Here is a 13,745-nt window from a genome sequence, read left to right on the forward strand (position 1 = left end):
AAACTAATTCAGCCAGCACGTTGAATCTGGAAGGAAATGGGGGGAGGGATCTTCGGAGCTGTTGGAAAAGCTTCCAATTAAGAGATTTTATGCAATAGAAGGGAATTCCATAGCAGTGGATCCACTATATAGAAGGACCTCTCCTTCATGACCACCTATCTTACCTATCCAGGCAATGGGTTTCTAGACCATTTGAAGTTCTTAAAGAGTTTTTAAAGGCACCTCTTTGTCTTTAAAGGCAGCCCCCTATAGAGTGCATTATAGTAGTCCAATACAAATGTGACTCAAGCATTGATCACTATGGCAAGGTTAATCCTTTCTAGATAGTGGCACAGTTGGCATACTAGCTGAAACTGGTAAAAGGCACTCCTTGTCTCCAGTGCCACCTGGGCTTCCCCAGGCAGTGCTGAATCCAGGAGCATTCCCACCCTGTGTACTTGGGAAGGGCTACCCAAAACCAACACCAGCTGCAAACCACCTTCCAGAGCTGGGGATCTCCCCATCCACAGCACCATATTACTTGATTCAACCTCAGTTTATTTGATTGCATCCATGTCAGTGCTGCCTCCAGTCAGCACTTTAGATTTCCACAAGCTCCTTGAGTTCTGAGGATGGAAAGAAAAGGTAGAGTTGTGTGTCCTAAGCATCCTGATGATATGCAGCCCAAATTTTCACTTGACTTCTCCCAGCAGTTTCATGTAATGTTAAAATGTTAAAAAATGGGGAGGGGGGCATATTAGATCCCTGTGGAACCCCACTAGCCATTGGCCATGGGACAGAGCAAAAATCCTTTAGCACTACCTTCTGAGTGGGACCATCCAAGAAGAACTAGAGTCATGTTTCTGACCCTTAAGCAGCCTGACCCCAGACTAGAATGGACCTAAGTATTTACTAGATTCAGGTAGGTAGCCGTGTTGGTCTGACGCAGTCGAAATATATTAAAAAAATTAAAAAATTGTCCAGTACCACCTTATCTTCTTCTTCAGGTATCTGAAGAAGTGTGCATGCACACGAAAGCTAATACCAATAACAAACTTATTTGGTCTCTATCGTGCTATTGGACAATTTTTAAATTTTTTTTCTAAATTTACCGTTATCTAAAACCACCTGGAGTTGACAGAGCAGGTGTCAGCCTATCACATTGCTCAAAAGGACAAATTGGTTGTCCATGGCCAAAGGATCTAAATTTGTTTTTATGTAAGAGAAGGGGTGTGATCAGTTTCCTCTTCATCTACCTGTCAAAGACTGGTGTCAAGGGGCTCGGTAACCCACCATAATGTCTTTTGGGGAATATATAGAAATAATTGCCTTTTGCTCATACACTGAAATCCTAGGATCTCAGCTAAAGCTTTTGTAGTTTTAGATAAATGCCATCAAAAACAGTGTAACCCAGGTTTCCATCAATTAGTAGGTCCTTAAGTCATATATACAAATAATAAACTCTGTGTATAAAACTGAGTAGACTATTAGTTCCTATAGTTAAGACTAAAAGTATTTTGCTTGTTCAAATATGTGCAAAATCCTATCCTCATTTTAGCATTGAAACAGTGTTATTTGGCTGTGTTTCTGTACATTTTCATTTGTTGGCAGCTTTGGGAACTATTTAAAGAAAATGAGTTGGGCAAGAAAATGTTTGTGTCTGAATTAGCTTCAGTAAGCAATTAACATAATCTGCAGAGCTGCACTCAGATGAGACCACATATTTGCCGAGGTTTATGTTCCTCCTGTAGGAATGAGGCAGGCCTCCTGAACTGTAGTAGAGGGGGGAAACCAAGCCACCAGAACTTTCTGACTCAGACTATTGGCAAAATTGATTATGGAAATAGTATCTTGATCTATTTCAGTGAGCTCAAATCAGATACTTAGAAAGACTATGCCAAGCATCATACAGTTGTTGACAAGACTTTCCCTTTCCTCTTGTAACAGAACAATGAAAACGAAACAGCTTTACACTGTGCAGCCCAATATGGACACTCAGAAGTGGTAGCAGTTTTGCTTGAAGAACTTACAGATCCTACAATAAGAAACAGCAAGTTAGAGACTCCATTGGATTTGGCAGCCTTATATGGCCGTCTGCGAGTAGTGAAGATGATCATCAATGCATATCCAAACTTGATGAGCTGTAACACAAGAAAACACACTCCGTTGCACCTTGCTGCACGTAATGGTCACAAAGCGGTTGTACAGGTGCTGCTAGAAGCTGGAATGGATGTCAGCTGCCACGTTAGTATACAATTTCTAAAATTATTATTTAAACAAAGTTTTCTTTTGTTCCATTTAGATAAAGAGATGGCAATGTTTTTCATTATGTTTCATTGATACAAATACAAAGTACAACCTACACTTTGCAACTGGAGTGGCTCTATACTTGACTGCCAGGAGCATATTATACCAGTGTTCAGTGTCTGAGACCCTTGGCATATTTCAAATAGGTGTTCCTGACATATATATATATCAGATGTTTCCTCCTTCTCTTCCATATTTTCTATGGTTTCAAAGCTCATTTGAAAGCAGCTGTTTCTGTGCATCCAGCAATAGGTAAGAGCAAATAAATGTGTTCTGAGGGGGTATTTCCCAGCTTTATGACTTCCTTCAAAGTTTTGCTCAGTTACTGATCCTCAATAACTTTTGGAGGCAACATGAAGTTAATTTTTTTGGGGGGGGGGATTTATATAGTGGCCATGAATAAATTGAGTTGTTTTCATTTATGGATTCCAAACAGGGGAATTTTTTTGCTTCAGTTGATCATGTTCAATACCACATCTTCTAATATCTGTGTAAAATTATTTGATGACAAGTAATAAACGACAAGTATACTTCTAAAGTGTTTCATTGTGGAATTTTGTTTACTTTTCTGGCAAATTAAAATAGGGAAAATGCTTCAGTGATGTTGCTTTGCAAAAGAAGCGGAATATTGAAAATTATCTGAATAATAGGTACATAGAGTGCTGCCATACTGAGTCAGGACATTGGTTCATCTAGCTCAGTATTGTCCGTTCTGACTGGCAGTGGCACTCCAGGGTTTAAGATTTCCCCCCAACTCACCTGGAGACCAGGGACTGAACCTGCAACATCTTGCATGCAAGGCAAATGCTCTACAAATTACCTACTATTTCCCCCTACAAGCTATGGTTTGCTCATAGAAAGAACCATATCTCTCTCTATAAAGTACAAGAACTACAACTAGGAATGAATTCCATATTTCTACTCTGCCTGTAGAGCATATTGGGCATGCTTTACCTTATTGGGCGTGCTTGAGTGTCTCAAGCAGCAATATTAATAGTGTGGCACTAACATTTATTTAGAAGCTACAGTGTTCCAGACAGACAAAACACATCAAGTGTGAAAGGAAAAGGTCACATTTGACAAATTTGTAGGAGAGCTTTTTATATATATATATATAACTCTGAAAGTGGATGAGTGAAGCAATAGCCGTAATATGACATTTACTGCTGTTGATGAATTGGTTTTCTATAAACATGTTGACATAAAGAATAAAAGCATTTTTTATTAAAGACATAGAAGTAAAAAGTAATATACGGTAATCATGTATCTACTAATAGTTATTGCACAGATGTTAATTTTTTAAGCCAAGTTACAATAATCACTCTTTTTATAATGCTTTATTTGTCAGTTACTCTTGATTATTAGTATTGCTTTAGCCATCAGTTTTCCCAGTTTTGTTTTCCCAGTTTTATGCTTTTCTTTTATTTTCTGTTTCAGGACAAGTTTTATTTCTACCATGTTCCCACAACACTTTATGGTGAAACATTTAACTTTATTTTCCAAGCAATATGCTGCTCTTCTATTTACTTCATCACCTAGGCATTTCAGCCAGAACCACCATATATAGAGAACCCAGTCACTTGGCTTCAAGGTCATTTGCCGCTTCATTTTTGAAGCTCTCACAACCCAGGCTGAGCTCTATTTGTGGCCCTTCCTCTCTGGTAGGTCAAATATCAAACCTTCATTGTGGGCAGTAGTTAGTAATTTGTGCAGGGTTATTTCTTTCATAGAAGAGCCAGCCGATGAAAAATTGAACCCAACTTGAGTTTCCAGGTGAGAACTCGCTCTGAATGAGTTGTACTGCTGCATACCCCCCAAACAAAGCCAGGATTGAAAACCTCACCCTTGATAGTAATAACATCTTCAGTTACCAAAACAGCTGAAGTTGTCAAGTAGCCCAAGTCTACACTATGGTTTCTAGTATTTTCTCTCAGGCTCTGTACATTACCAGAGTGGTACCGTATTTTTTGCTCTATAAGACTCACTTTTTCCCTCCTAAAAAGTAAGGGGAAATGTGTGTGCGTCTTATGGAGCAAATGCAGGCTGCGCAGCTATCCCAGAAGCCAGAACAGCAAGAGGGATTGCTGCTTTCACTGCACAGCGATCCCTCTTGCTGTTCTGGCTTCTGAGATTCAGAATATTTTTTTTCTTGTTTTCCTCCTCCAAAAACTAGGTGTGTCTTGTTGTCTGCTGCGTCTTATAGAGCGAAAAATATGGTAATTTATTCCATCTAAGCTACTGCTCAGTCATTCTACCAGAATATGGCATACCTTCATTATTCAATAGAAAATGTTTTCCTTGTTGCAGAATAAGCATCATGAAATACATCCCCTGTTCACAAATGATCATAGGATATTGTTCAGCATACAGTTGTTGATGTTAATTTTTAATATCTTTATTTTGAATCTTATGATTTATGTGGAAATTGTTAAATTTGGTTGTGTGCTTTTTGATGTTTTGTTTATTGTTTATGACTACTTTTGTTATGTTGGTAGTTATGTATTTTTATATGTTGTAAGCCACCTTTCACGTGGTTTTAACTTTGGGAAGGCAGCATACAAATAAAATGATTGATTGATAGATAGATTGAAAGTCCAAATGAATCTACTTTTAGTAATATGGCCATCCTAATAATTCCAAGAATTGTGACCTCAAAGATTCATTTATTACCTGTTTGAGCTGCACAGACTGGGGCAATTCTGAACTTCCCTAAGAGTACACTAAGCTCCATTTATACATACTGCATTTCACCCAAGGGTGGGCCTGTTTGCTCTCATCTGACCAATGCATGGCGTGGATTGATAATGTTTATTTTATAATCCAAAACTTCATTCTACACCTGAATCCCTCCCTAATATTTTTGAAATCAAAGCTCAAAGTGTTTGAGCCCATGGTCACCTTTTATTTAAGATGCATTTGATTAGCATTTTTTAGCTTACACAGAAAGTAGGTATAATTTCATCCAAATCTGAAGTTTTGCTGTAAGAAACTCTTTTCCTTTCACAAAAAATGACATGTTTCTACTTACTCATTTCCCTTGGTCATAAATAGAAGAAAGTCCTGAATTTGCTTGATGTCCAGGATGCACTGTATTTTTATTTGCATAGAATGAAGCAATTCTGTCAATCGTAAAGGAAATACCATAATGGAAACAGGCTTATGTATGTAGTATGTATTTATTATTAATTTTCCATACCGCCTTTCATCCGAGGATAACAGGGCAGTTAACAATATAAAAACTCAAAAATACACAACTTATTAAGTTATAACACACACACACACACACACACACACACACACACACAGTTTAAAAAACCATAGATTATTTAATTAGCCAAACTGGGACAAGAGGAATGTTTCTACCTGGCATCTAGAGATATGTAATGAAGACACCAAGTGAGCCAACCTGGGAAGAGCATTCCACAAGTGGGGAGCCACCACAGAAAAGGCCTGTTCTCATGTTGCCACCCTCTGGACCTCTCACGGAGGAGGCACGTGAATAAGGGCCTCAGATGATGATTGCAGTATCTGGGTAAGTTCATATGGGGAGATGTGGTCCTCGAGGTATTGCACTTTGGAGCTGTTTAAGGCTTTATAGATCAAAACCAGCACTTTGAATTGGGCCCGGAAACTAATTGACAACCAGTGCAGTCAAGCTAGGATGGACATCATATGCTCAAACCATCTTGCCCCAGTGAGCAACCTGGCTGCTTAATTCTGCACCGGCTGAAGTTTCCAAACTGTTTCCAGAGGCATCCCCTCATATAACACATATCAGTAATCTAATCCAGACGTCACCAGAGCACAGATGTCCGGATAAGGGTGCAGTTGAACCACCAGCTGAAGCTCCATGCTACTAAGTCCCCCTGAGCCTCAAGAGACAACAGTGGACCTAATAGTACCCCCCAACTGCGTATCCACACCTTCAGATGGAGTGTAACCCCCTGAAGAACAGCCAACCTCCCATCCATCTGGCCTAGGGAACCACTTACTAACAGTGCCTCAGTCTTATGTGGATTGAGCTTCAGTTCAATGGTTCTCATCCAGTCCATTACTGAGTGTCAGGGAACTGCCATCGGAGCTAGAAGCGGAGGGAAGGCTCCAGAGGGATGCCGGAGAGGGTCCCAGTAGGGAGAGAGGCAGCCCATCTGCTGGGGAAGGAAATCAGCGTAACACCAGTGGAGAAGGGGGGCAGATGGGGGAATCGGAGAGGAGGCTCCCAGACTCCTCGCCGGAGACCAGCGGAGAGAGTACAGGTACTCCGCTGCCCACACCCTCCCTGCACAGAAGACTTCCGCGCAGGGAGAGTAGGAGGAGACTTGGCGTCAAACAACTTTTATGCTGGAAAAGGTTCAAGAAACGCCCACTGACGGATTCTGCCAGTGACTGAGACAGTCACGATGCTGGAGGCTGTTCAGTCAGAAAGGGTTAACCAGGCAACCTAGCCAAGAGTGGCGGCAACTTACGCACGCGCAACCCCTAAACCCATTACACTGAGGTAAGACCATAGCCTTAGCAAAGACACTAGATGTTTGAATTACAATCTTATCTGTCTGTCTATCTGATCAACATATGTCCAGAAGCTTACAATAAATCTAATAATAAACCACAGAATTCACTTTATGTATACAATTAAATATACAGGATCATGACCAACATGAAATAGCTTAAAAATAATAATAACCAGAAACCACGTTTTAGCAGCTGATAAAAAATATTTTATTCAGGCCAGACTCCCAAATGCCTGCTGAAGTAAATCAAACTCGTCTAATGAATTTTCTGAGAAGAAATTTCTATTACTGAAGTGCCACCATTCCGCCACTAAAAAGCTCTTGCTCTATGTCCCAGTCAGAGTATGGACACACTGAACAAGAGGCCTCTGAGAACTGTAGTCCAAGTTGCTGTAGTACATGACTGAATTTGTAGCAAATGTGGATACTGCTATTTTGTGACAGATTGCTGTGGAGGAGTGGAACAGAATGACAGAGGCAGATTTAGGGGAGTGCCCCTGGTTTACTCGCACTGGGCACCAAGCCAAGAGGGTGCCACAGGGGGTGCTGCAACAATGACAAACAATGGAAGGTGAGAAGCAGGGGTGCGCCAAATTTTGGTGTTGCACAGGGTGCCACTGAAATTTTAAAGCCCAAAGTCCTCCGCTGCAGAACAAGGAGATACATGGAATGGAGCAGAAGGTGAGTCTCTTATCATACAACAAATAGATTTAAAATGGGATATATGACCATGATTCCCTGTGGGATGGCTCCATGGGTTATGGCTGGGGTGATGGTTTTGGGGATATATAGCTTGGCAGAGCATTTGAAAGCGGCTCTGATATGTTTTGTTTGCTGCTGTTTTTCTAAGTTGTGTGTGTGTTTGTTTGACAGAACAAAGCCGTCAGAGTCATGAAGTGTGCTGGATCAGAAACCCAAAAGCATAAAGAATTTATAGGTGATTGGCTCTGTACCACATACAGTTCAGGCATTCTATGTTTAAAATGGGCAATATGGGGACCTCCCCCCTTCCCTGTATATACAATTATAGAGCTACATTAAGAGCTTTGCACCAGACTCATGATCAGATGTGTTGGGGTTTTAAATTTTTTAAGCAGAACATGACCTGTGAATGGAATGGAACAAGCAACCCAGGCATGTCCCAACCCTAACAGCACAGGAGTATCCCAACCCTAATAGGAAGATATTACAGACACCATTTCTGGAAGGAGTAATACATCCACATACATGTGTTGAATGTATTTTGTGGTCACTGACTCTTAAATGGGTGTATGATTTCCACACTTCCCATTTATTGTGTTCTAAATGCTGTACTTTTCAAGATTGTAAGTGGACAGTGTCAGATTCATATGGAACTAAGGGGGACACATATGAAGATTTCTTTTAAGTCTGTTCATATGTCACCATTGATTTGGGGAAAACAGTTAAATAATGTTGTTTTCTTTGTTTTGGTGAATTGCAGAACATATGAAAGAAGTGATAGAAGTCATCAAGTGACAGATTGAAATGGACTTTCCTCCCACAATGCACAACTATGATACTTGGGAGAGCATTGACAATGAGAAGATGTCTACTACCAAGCTCTGTATTAGCTTGGTTCTGCATTAGCTTTAGTTCATGAACTAAACAACTGCCTGGATTTAATTTCTAATTCCTAAATGGAATTACTTCAGCCATGGAAACCATGGTACTACAGTACCAGAGAAGCATTCCTGACAGGAGTCATGGTTTTGTTTGCAGTTGTATTTGTTATCGTTTTGCTTCCCTTAGCTAATATTTCTGATGTTAAAAAGCATGGGTATTATCCAATGTTAATCATACTGAAAGTCAACCCACGGAAAGCAAAGGACCTAAGTCCATTATTTAATGTCTACTCTAAGTATGACTTAATTGCCTATTACCCCATTCTTCTCACTTTTTATTTCAATTTTTTTTGTAAAAGTATTGTTATTGTTTAAATTATAGCTAAGTGTGTTTGTATTAATATTTATTTAATTAAATGTATATAATTACATTTTGCTACATTATTCTATATTATTTATTATATGGAAATATTACAATATTTTCTGTTACACTATTCATATTTTAGAAAGCATTAATAAAAGGTGCATTTTTCTATCAAGTAAATTAAAAGCAACAATAACGTGCTGTTTCGGTTTGTCTTTGTGGAATGCTTTCACAAAATGTGCATCTTAAAATCACAAGTTACCATCGACATCATGGGTTGTTGTTTTTTTAATTCACACTACTTCCCTTTTTAAATCTCTCCTCCCCTAGTTATCGACTTCCCCCCTTCAAATAATGCCAACAAGCATTTACTACCAAACATTTATCGTACGTGGTAATAGCAAGCTAATTCTGTAAATACCTATTTTGTCAAGCAACCCACAAACGAGGAAGGTATCAGCAAAATCCTAAATTTTTCAGAATTGCTTTCACCAGTGGACACTGGAGGAGACCTAGCATATATATTGGGATAAGGGATACTACTTAACACATTTGCAGAACAGTTAAAAACATGAGAATTTATCCCACTAGTACAACAGCATGTTCCTTGGTGGGAGCTACTAGCACATAAGTGGGCATAACAGCACTATTTGCATCTGGTTTGTGGAAGCAAATCAAAGAAGCCACAAATACACAAATATCCTAATAAAGAAAGTACCAAAAATAGTTGCTTGGCTAGGTGGTCCATCTACTAGTTAATGAGGTGCTTGCATGCACGCTAATCTTCATTTTGAATTTGACTGACTCCAAATGCAGAACAATTAACTTGAAGTGAAACAGTCTTTAAGTTACAGGTTTTTAAAAGTATAAGCATGCAAAAAGTGATTAATTTATTTTAACCTGCCAAGATTGACCTTGTCCTTGAACCGCTTGGCATGTTTTTTTTTAAAATCATGTATACTTTTTGTACTTAGGATTTTCAACTGGGAATGGTGTACAAATGTGTGGCCATGAAAAACAGTCTTGTTTTATAAATCATGAGTTTCACAGCAATAATTAAGAGTTTCATGGGGGGTGGGGTGGGTTAACAATAAACAGCTTCTTGCATGTGCCTAAAAAGCATCTCCTTTGGATGCTTAAACTACTAACATGACCATGCAGAACCTTGCTTACTATACTAAGCCAGAGGACCTTTATGGAGAAATGGTGATCAAATTCAGATATCAGTTATCATTACCAGCTGGCCCAATTGGTATTTTGAACCATGTAATTATGAATGTTAGCATCATGTTTGTGTTCTGAGGACTGAGTCTCACTGAATTTATTGGAATGTACTCTTTGGTTAAGAAAAATGCATATGATTTTGTTATATTCAAACACAATCAGTGTCCCACTCTATAGTTTATAGTGATAATAAGTTAACAAGTTATGAGATAATTTCTAGGAAGTTAAACTATTTAATTATTGTATTTAATTTCTTTCCAGACAGAAAAAGGGAGTGCACTGCATGAAGCAGCTTTGTTTGGAAAAGTGGATGTGGTACGCATTCTGCTAGAAACAGGTAAATCATAATTATTCTCCAAATGAGTTGTAAATAATCTCACACTTTCCTAATTTCAAACCATGTTATTTAGTCTTATCTGGTTGCTATTTCTTGTTGAATACCAGTAGTGTTCTTGTGGAACAAACTGTGTTTCCAATTGCCATGTGTCCAGATAGACAATGTAGTTGAACTAAGAATGTTCAGTGTCCTTGGAGTATGTCTGCTGATGTTAGGGCAAATGAGTAGCTCCCTCTCCTCTCAGACTAACCCATAATTGAAGCTGTACTGCCAGGAATTCTATAGCAAAGGCTATTTTGTTTTGTAGTGAAAAAATGAAAAAAGAACAGTTTTCAAATTTCTGTAGCCATTTGACTTTTATGTAGTCCATAAATGTATATATGAGATTTAGGATACTAATTAGTACATTTTTAACAGCTTGTATTGATATCCAACATGCCATCATTTAGCCTTGCATTAAATTACTGGTCTGGATGTTTTGCATTTATACTGAAAAATATTTTATCTAATAAGTTTAATCTTTAATTGTAAAAACACAATTTCTATTTTAGGAATTGATGCCAACATAAAAGACAGTTTAGGTAGAACTGTTTTAGATATTCTCAAAGAACATCCATCACAACAATCACTCCAAATTGCTGCATTACTTCAAGGTAAGTTCTGTATATATAAGGTGTATAAGATATGATTAAATATATGCACTATATAGGAATGTATAAATATAAAATCTGTGTGTACAAAATTTATGAGAATTTTTGCAAAGTCCTATTGGTATTATAGTATATTCTAATATTGCATGTCTAATCATGCCTTTACCAAAATGTTCACTTACTGTAATTTAAAAATGGGATATCTTTATAGGCTTGGATTCCAAAATTTGTACTTCCTATTTTAAGAGGCAATTCAAAGGCATTCAATTTTTATCATTTTCAGATGCAATGCAGTACTCTTTGCACTCTTGTTTATCTGTGGGAGTACTGATTGCTCATAGATGATACCAGTTGCGTGTTGAGATCCCGAAACCACCCCCTCGTTGATGAATGAGACACAAGGATATTAGGTTAATGTTATTGGGCAAATTTTGGCAACAACTTTATTGGTTACAGAATGTGAGCGGTATTGGCTAAGGCACTGGAATTGACCTGGCTATATCTGACTCCTGCCTGTCACACAGGTAGTCCGGTAAGGGTCAACCACTGATAGGAGGAGCCCCGTTGATGCAAACCAACTCGAGCTCCCACAGGGTTCCCGACGGGGTCGTGGCATGCCCCTAGCCCAGCCCTGGACTTCGGACAAGATCCACACCCCCGGATTCCTTTAACGGAATACGCTTAAGCTTGGAGGGGCAGTGATGGCCACACCTCCCCTCCCCCATCTTAAGATCAACCAATGCTTAACTGCCAAACCTTACAAAGTTGTGACGATTGCTACGAGGTAGGCGAAAACCAAATGGCCCATGCCAATCTGCCAAGTGGAAAAATTCCTACCAGGCTCCTCAGTGGCGACCAACAGCGGTCCATAGCAAGGCCAAAGTAGAAACCTGCAAATTAGGGAGGGCGGGAGATTGAGGAAGCTCTCCGGCTTGTGCATCTGTTTAAATGGGGCCCAGCCATGCCTCCCCAGCCAGCGGATTATCTGTGGGAGTGCTGATTGCCTGTAGATGATACCAGTTGATAAGCTGGAGTTGCACCGTATAATCAACTTTACTTTTAAGAGATAATTTACCGGTAACTGGATATATGTGTTACTGGGTATGATGAAATGTTTCTGTGTGACCATGCTCTTAAAAAGCTATATATATATATAAAATAAGTGATGTAGATGATTTTGTTGAAATGTGGCAGCCTTTTATAAAATACTTTGCTGGTAACCCTGAAGAATAGCCACCACAGAAATAACTTATTGGACTTTGGCAAACTTAAATAAACTGAGCTGTCCTGGAGGAGGGAGGGGGTAAGTTGGGATTTTGTTTTGTATCTTTTTCTTTTAAAAAATTGTTATATATTGAAAATTAATGAATATAGATGTAGATATAATGAAGTATCTTACTGATATAATATTGGATGAAATAACGTAACCACTTAATCTGCAGTTTTAACAAAGTGAACCTAAATGCAGATGAGCATGGAACTTTCAAAATATGGAAGGACTTGGATGAGTAAGATTACACTGACATTTCTGCTCAGACTAAGAATGAGGCACAATATATTCTAAGTCTCTGGACTATGCTGCTGTAATCAGAACAGAAAATTGATGCTTTTGAATTTGCTTTGAAAGGGAGAAATAATTATTTATACAACTTTTGATTTAGACTTTCAAATATTGAGCTGTTTTGCTCCACTGTTATGCTCCAATTAATTTGCCTTTCTTCTTTTTCCTTTGTATGTCATGATAGCAACTCATTCTTACCATCATTTATTTTAAAGCCTGCCACTCTGTCATATTCTTGCAATATTTATAGAACTCCTAAAGGCTGATGTATTTACATATGTTGTATAAATGATTATATCATCTGCAACTATCCGTATAAGTTCCTTCTTCTGAATTACTATTCCTTTAATTCCATTTGGCTGTCAAATTGTTAGAAGGGTTTGAGTGATATTACAAATAGGCTGGCAGAGGACTCCCATGTCTTGTCCCTCTACTAAGTTGAAAATTCTTAGAAGCTTTACTGTTAATGATCAGTGATGTTTTAACTCAGAATAAATTATATAAATCCATCTACCAAAATGCTTAGCTGGATGGGGGGCAGGGATGTATTATGCTGCTAAATTATTGACAACACTTAATTTTCAGAAAATGCATTATAAAAGTTTCCCTTTTTTACTAGATTTTTTTACTGGTATTTTTATAGATGCTAAAACTGGCATGGGCCACATAATATTGGGCTCATTTTCTATCTTTTTATTTACATAGAGCTGCCACATATACAAAGCATCCACCCAATGCCAAATTAGATTTGAAGAACAGCTAAGTTAATATGTGAGAGATTTTCTAAAGCTGTCTCATTAGTCCCTTGAAATTCAGTAGCTCATTCCAGCTGAGCCTGCTTGTATGCCATCCATGGCTGCATTCCCTCGCATTTCCTGTCTCGAAAGAAGGCAGCTGTGTTTCACTAATCGCAATGCCTGTGTTAAGTCTGCCCTTCATTTCTTGCATATTCTCTGATTGCCTTGTTTTACAGCTGAGTTCCTCACCATTTCAATGAACGTGTAATCTGGCAGATATATCACTCCTTCCAGAGCCTAATCTTTTAAATGAAGAGAAACTTATTAATTTGTGAAGAAAGATGTGATTAAATGATCCTAGATAGTTTTAGTGGAAGCTCTATCCTACTCTCTGTACCTTGCTTCACACTGCTTGTGCTTAAATGCTATAACAAAGTCATGTATGTAGCACAGATAGTCACTTAGCTTTTTCTGTGTCTTGTGTGATACAGA

General features: G+C 38.6%; 1 protein-coding gene across 6 annotated transcripts in view; it reads left to right on the forward strand.

The window, feature by feature from the left end:
* ANKS1B (ankyrin repeat and sterile alpha motif domain containing 1B) overlaps positions 1–13,745 on the forward strand; it is a 353,409-nt gene that overhangs the window by 35,784 nt on the left and 303,880 nt on the right. For all 6 annotated transcript variants that reach the window (XM_081022470.1, XM_081022465.1, XM_081022475.1 and 3 more), the window contains 3 exons: positions 1,927–2,223; positions 10,230–10,305; positions 10,857–10,958. In XM_081022470.1, the coding sequence (XP_080878596.1) occupies positions 1,927–2,223; positions 10,230–10,305; positions 10,857–10,958 (475 nt within the window). The remainder of the gene's footprint in view (positions 1–1,926; positions 2,224–10,229; positions 10,306–10,856; positions 10,959–13,745) is intronic.

Source organism: Podarcis pityusensis (genome assembly GCF_964106645.2).
Source record: "Podarcis pityusensis genome assembly, chromosome: 10".
Lineage (NCBI taxonomy): Eukaryota > Metazoa > Chordata > Lepidosauria > Squamata > Lacertidae > Podarcis > Podarcis pityusensis.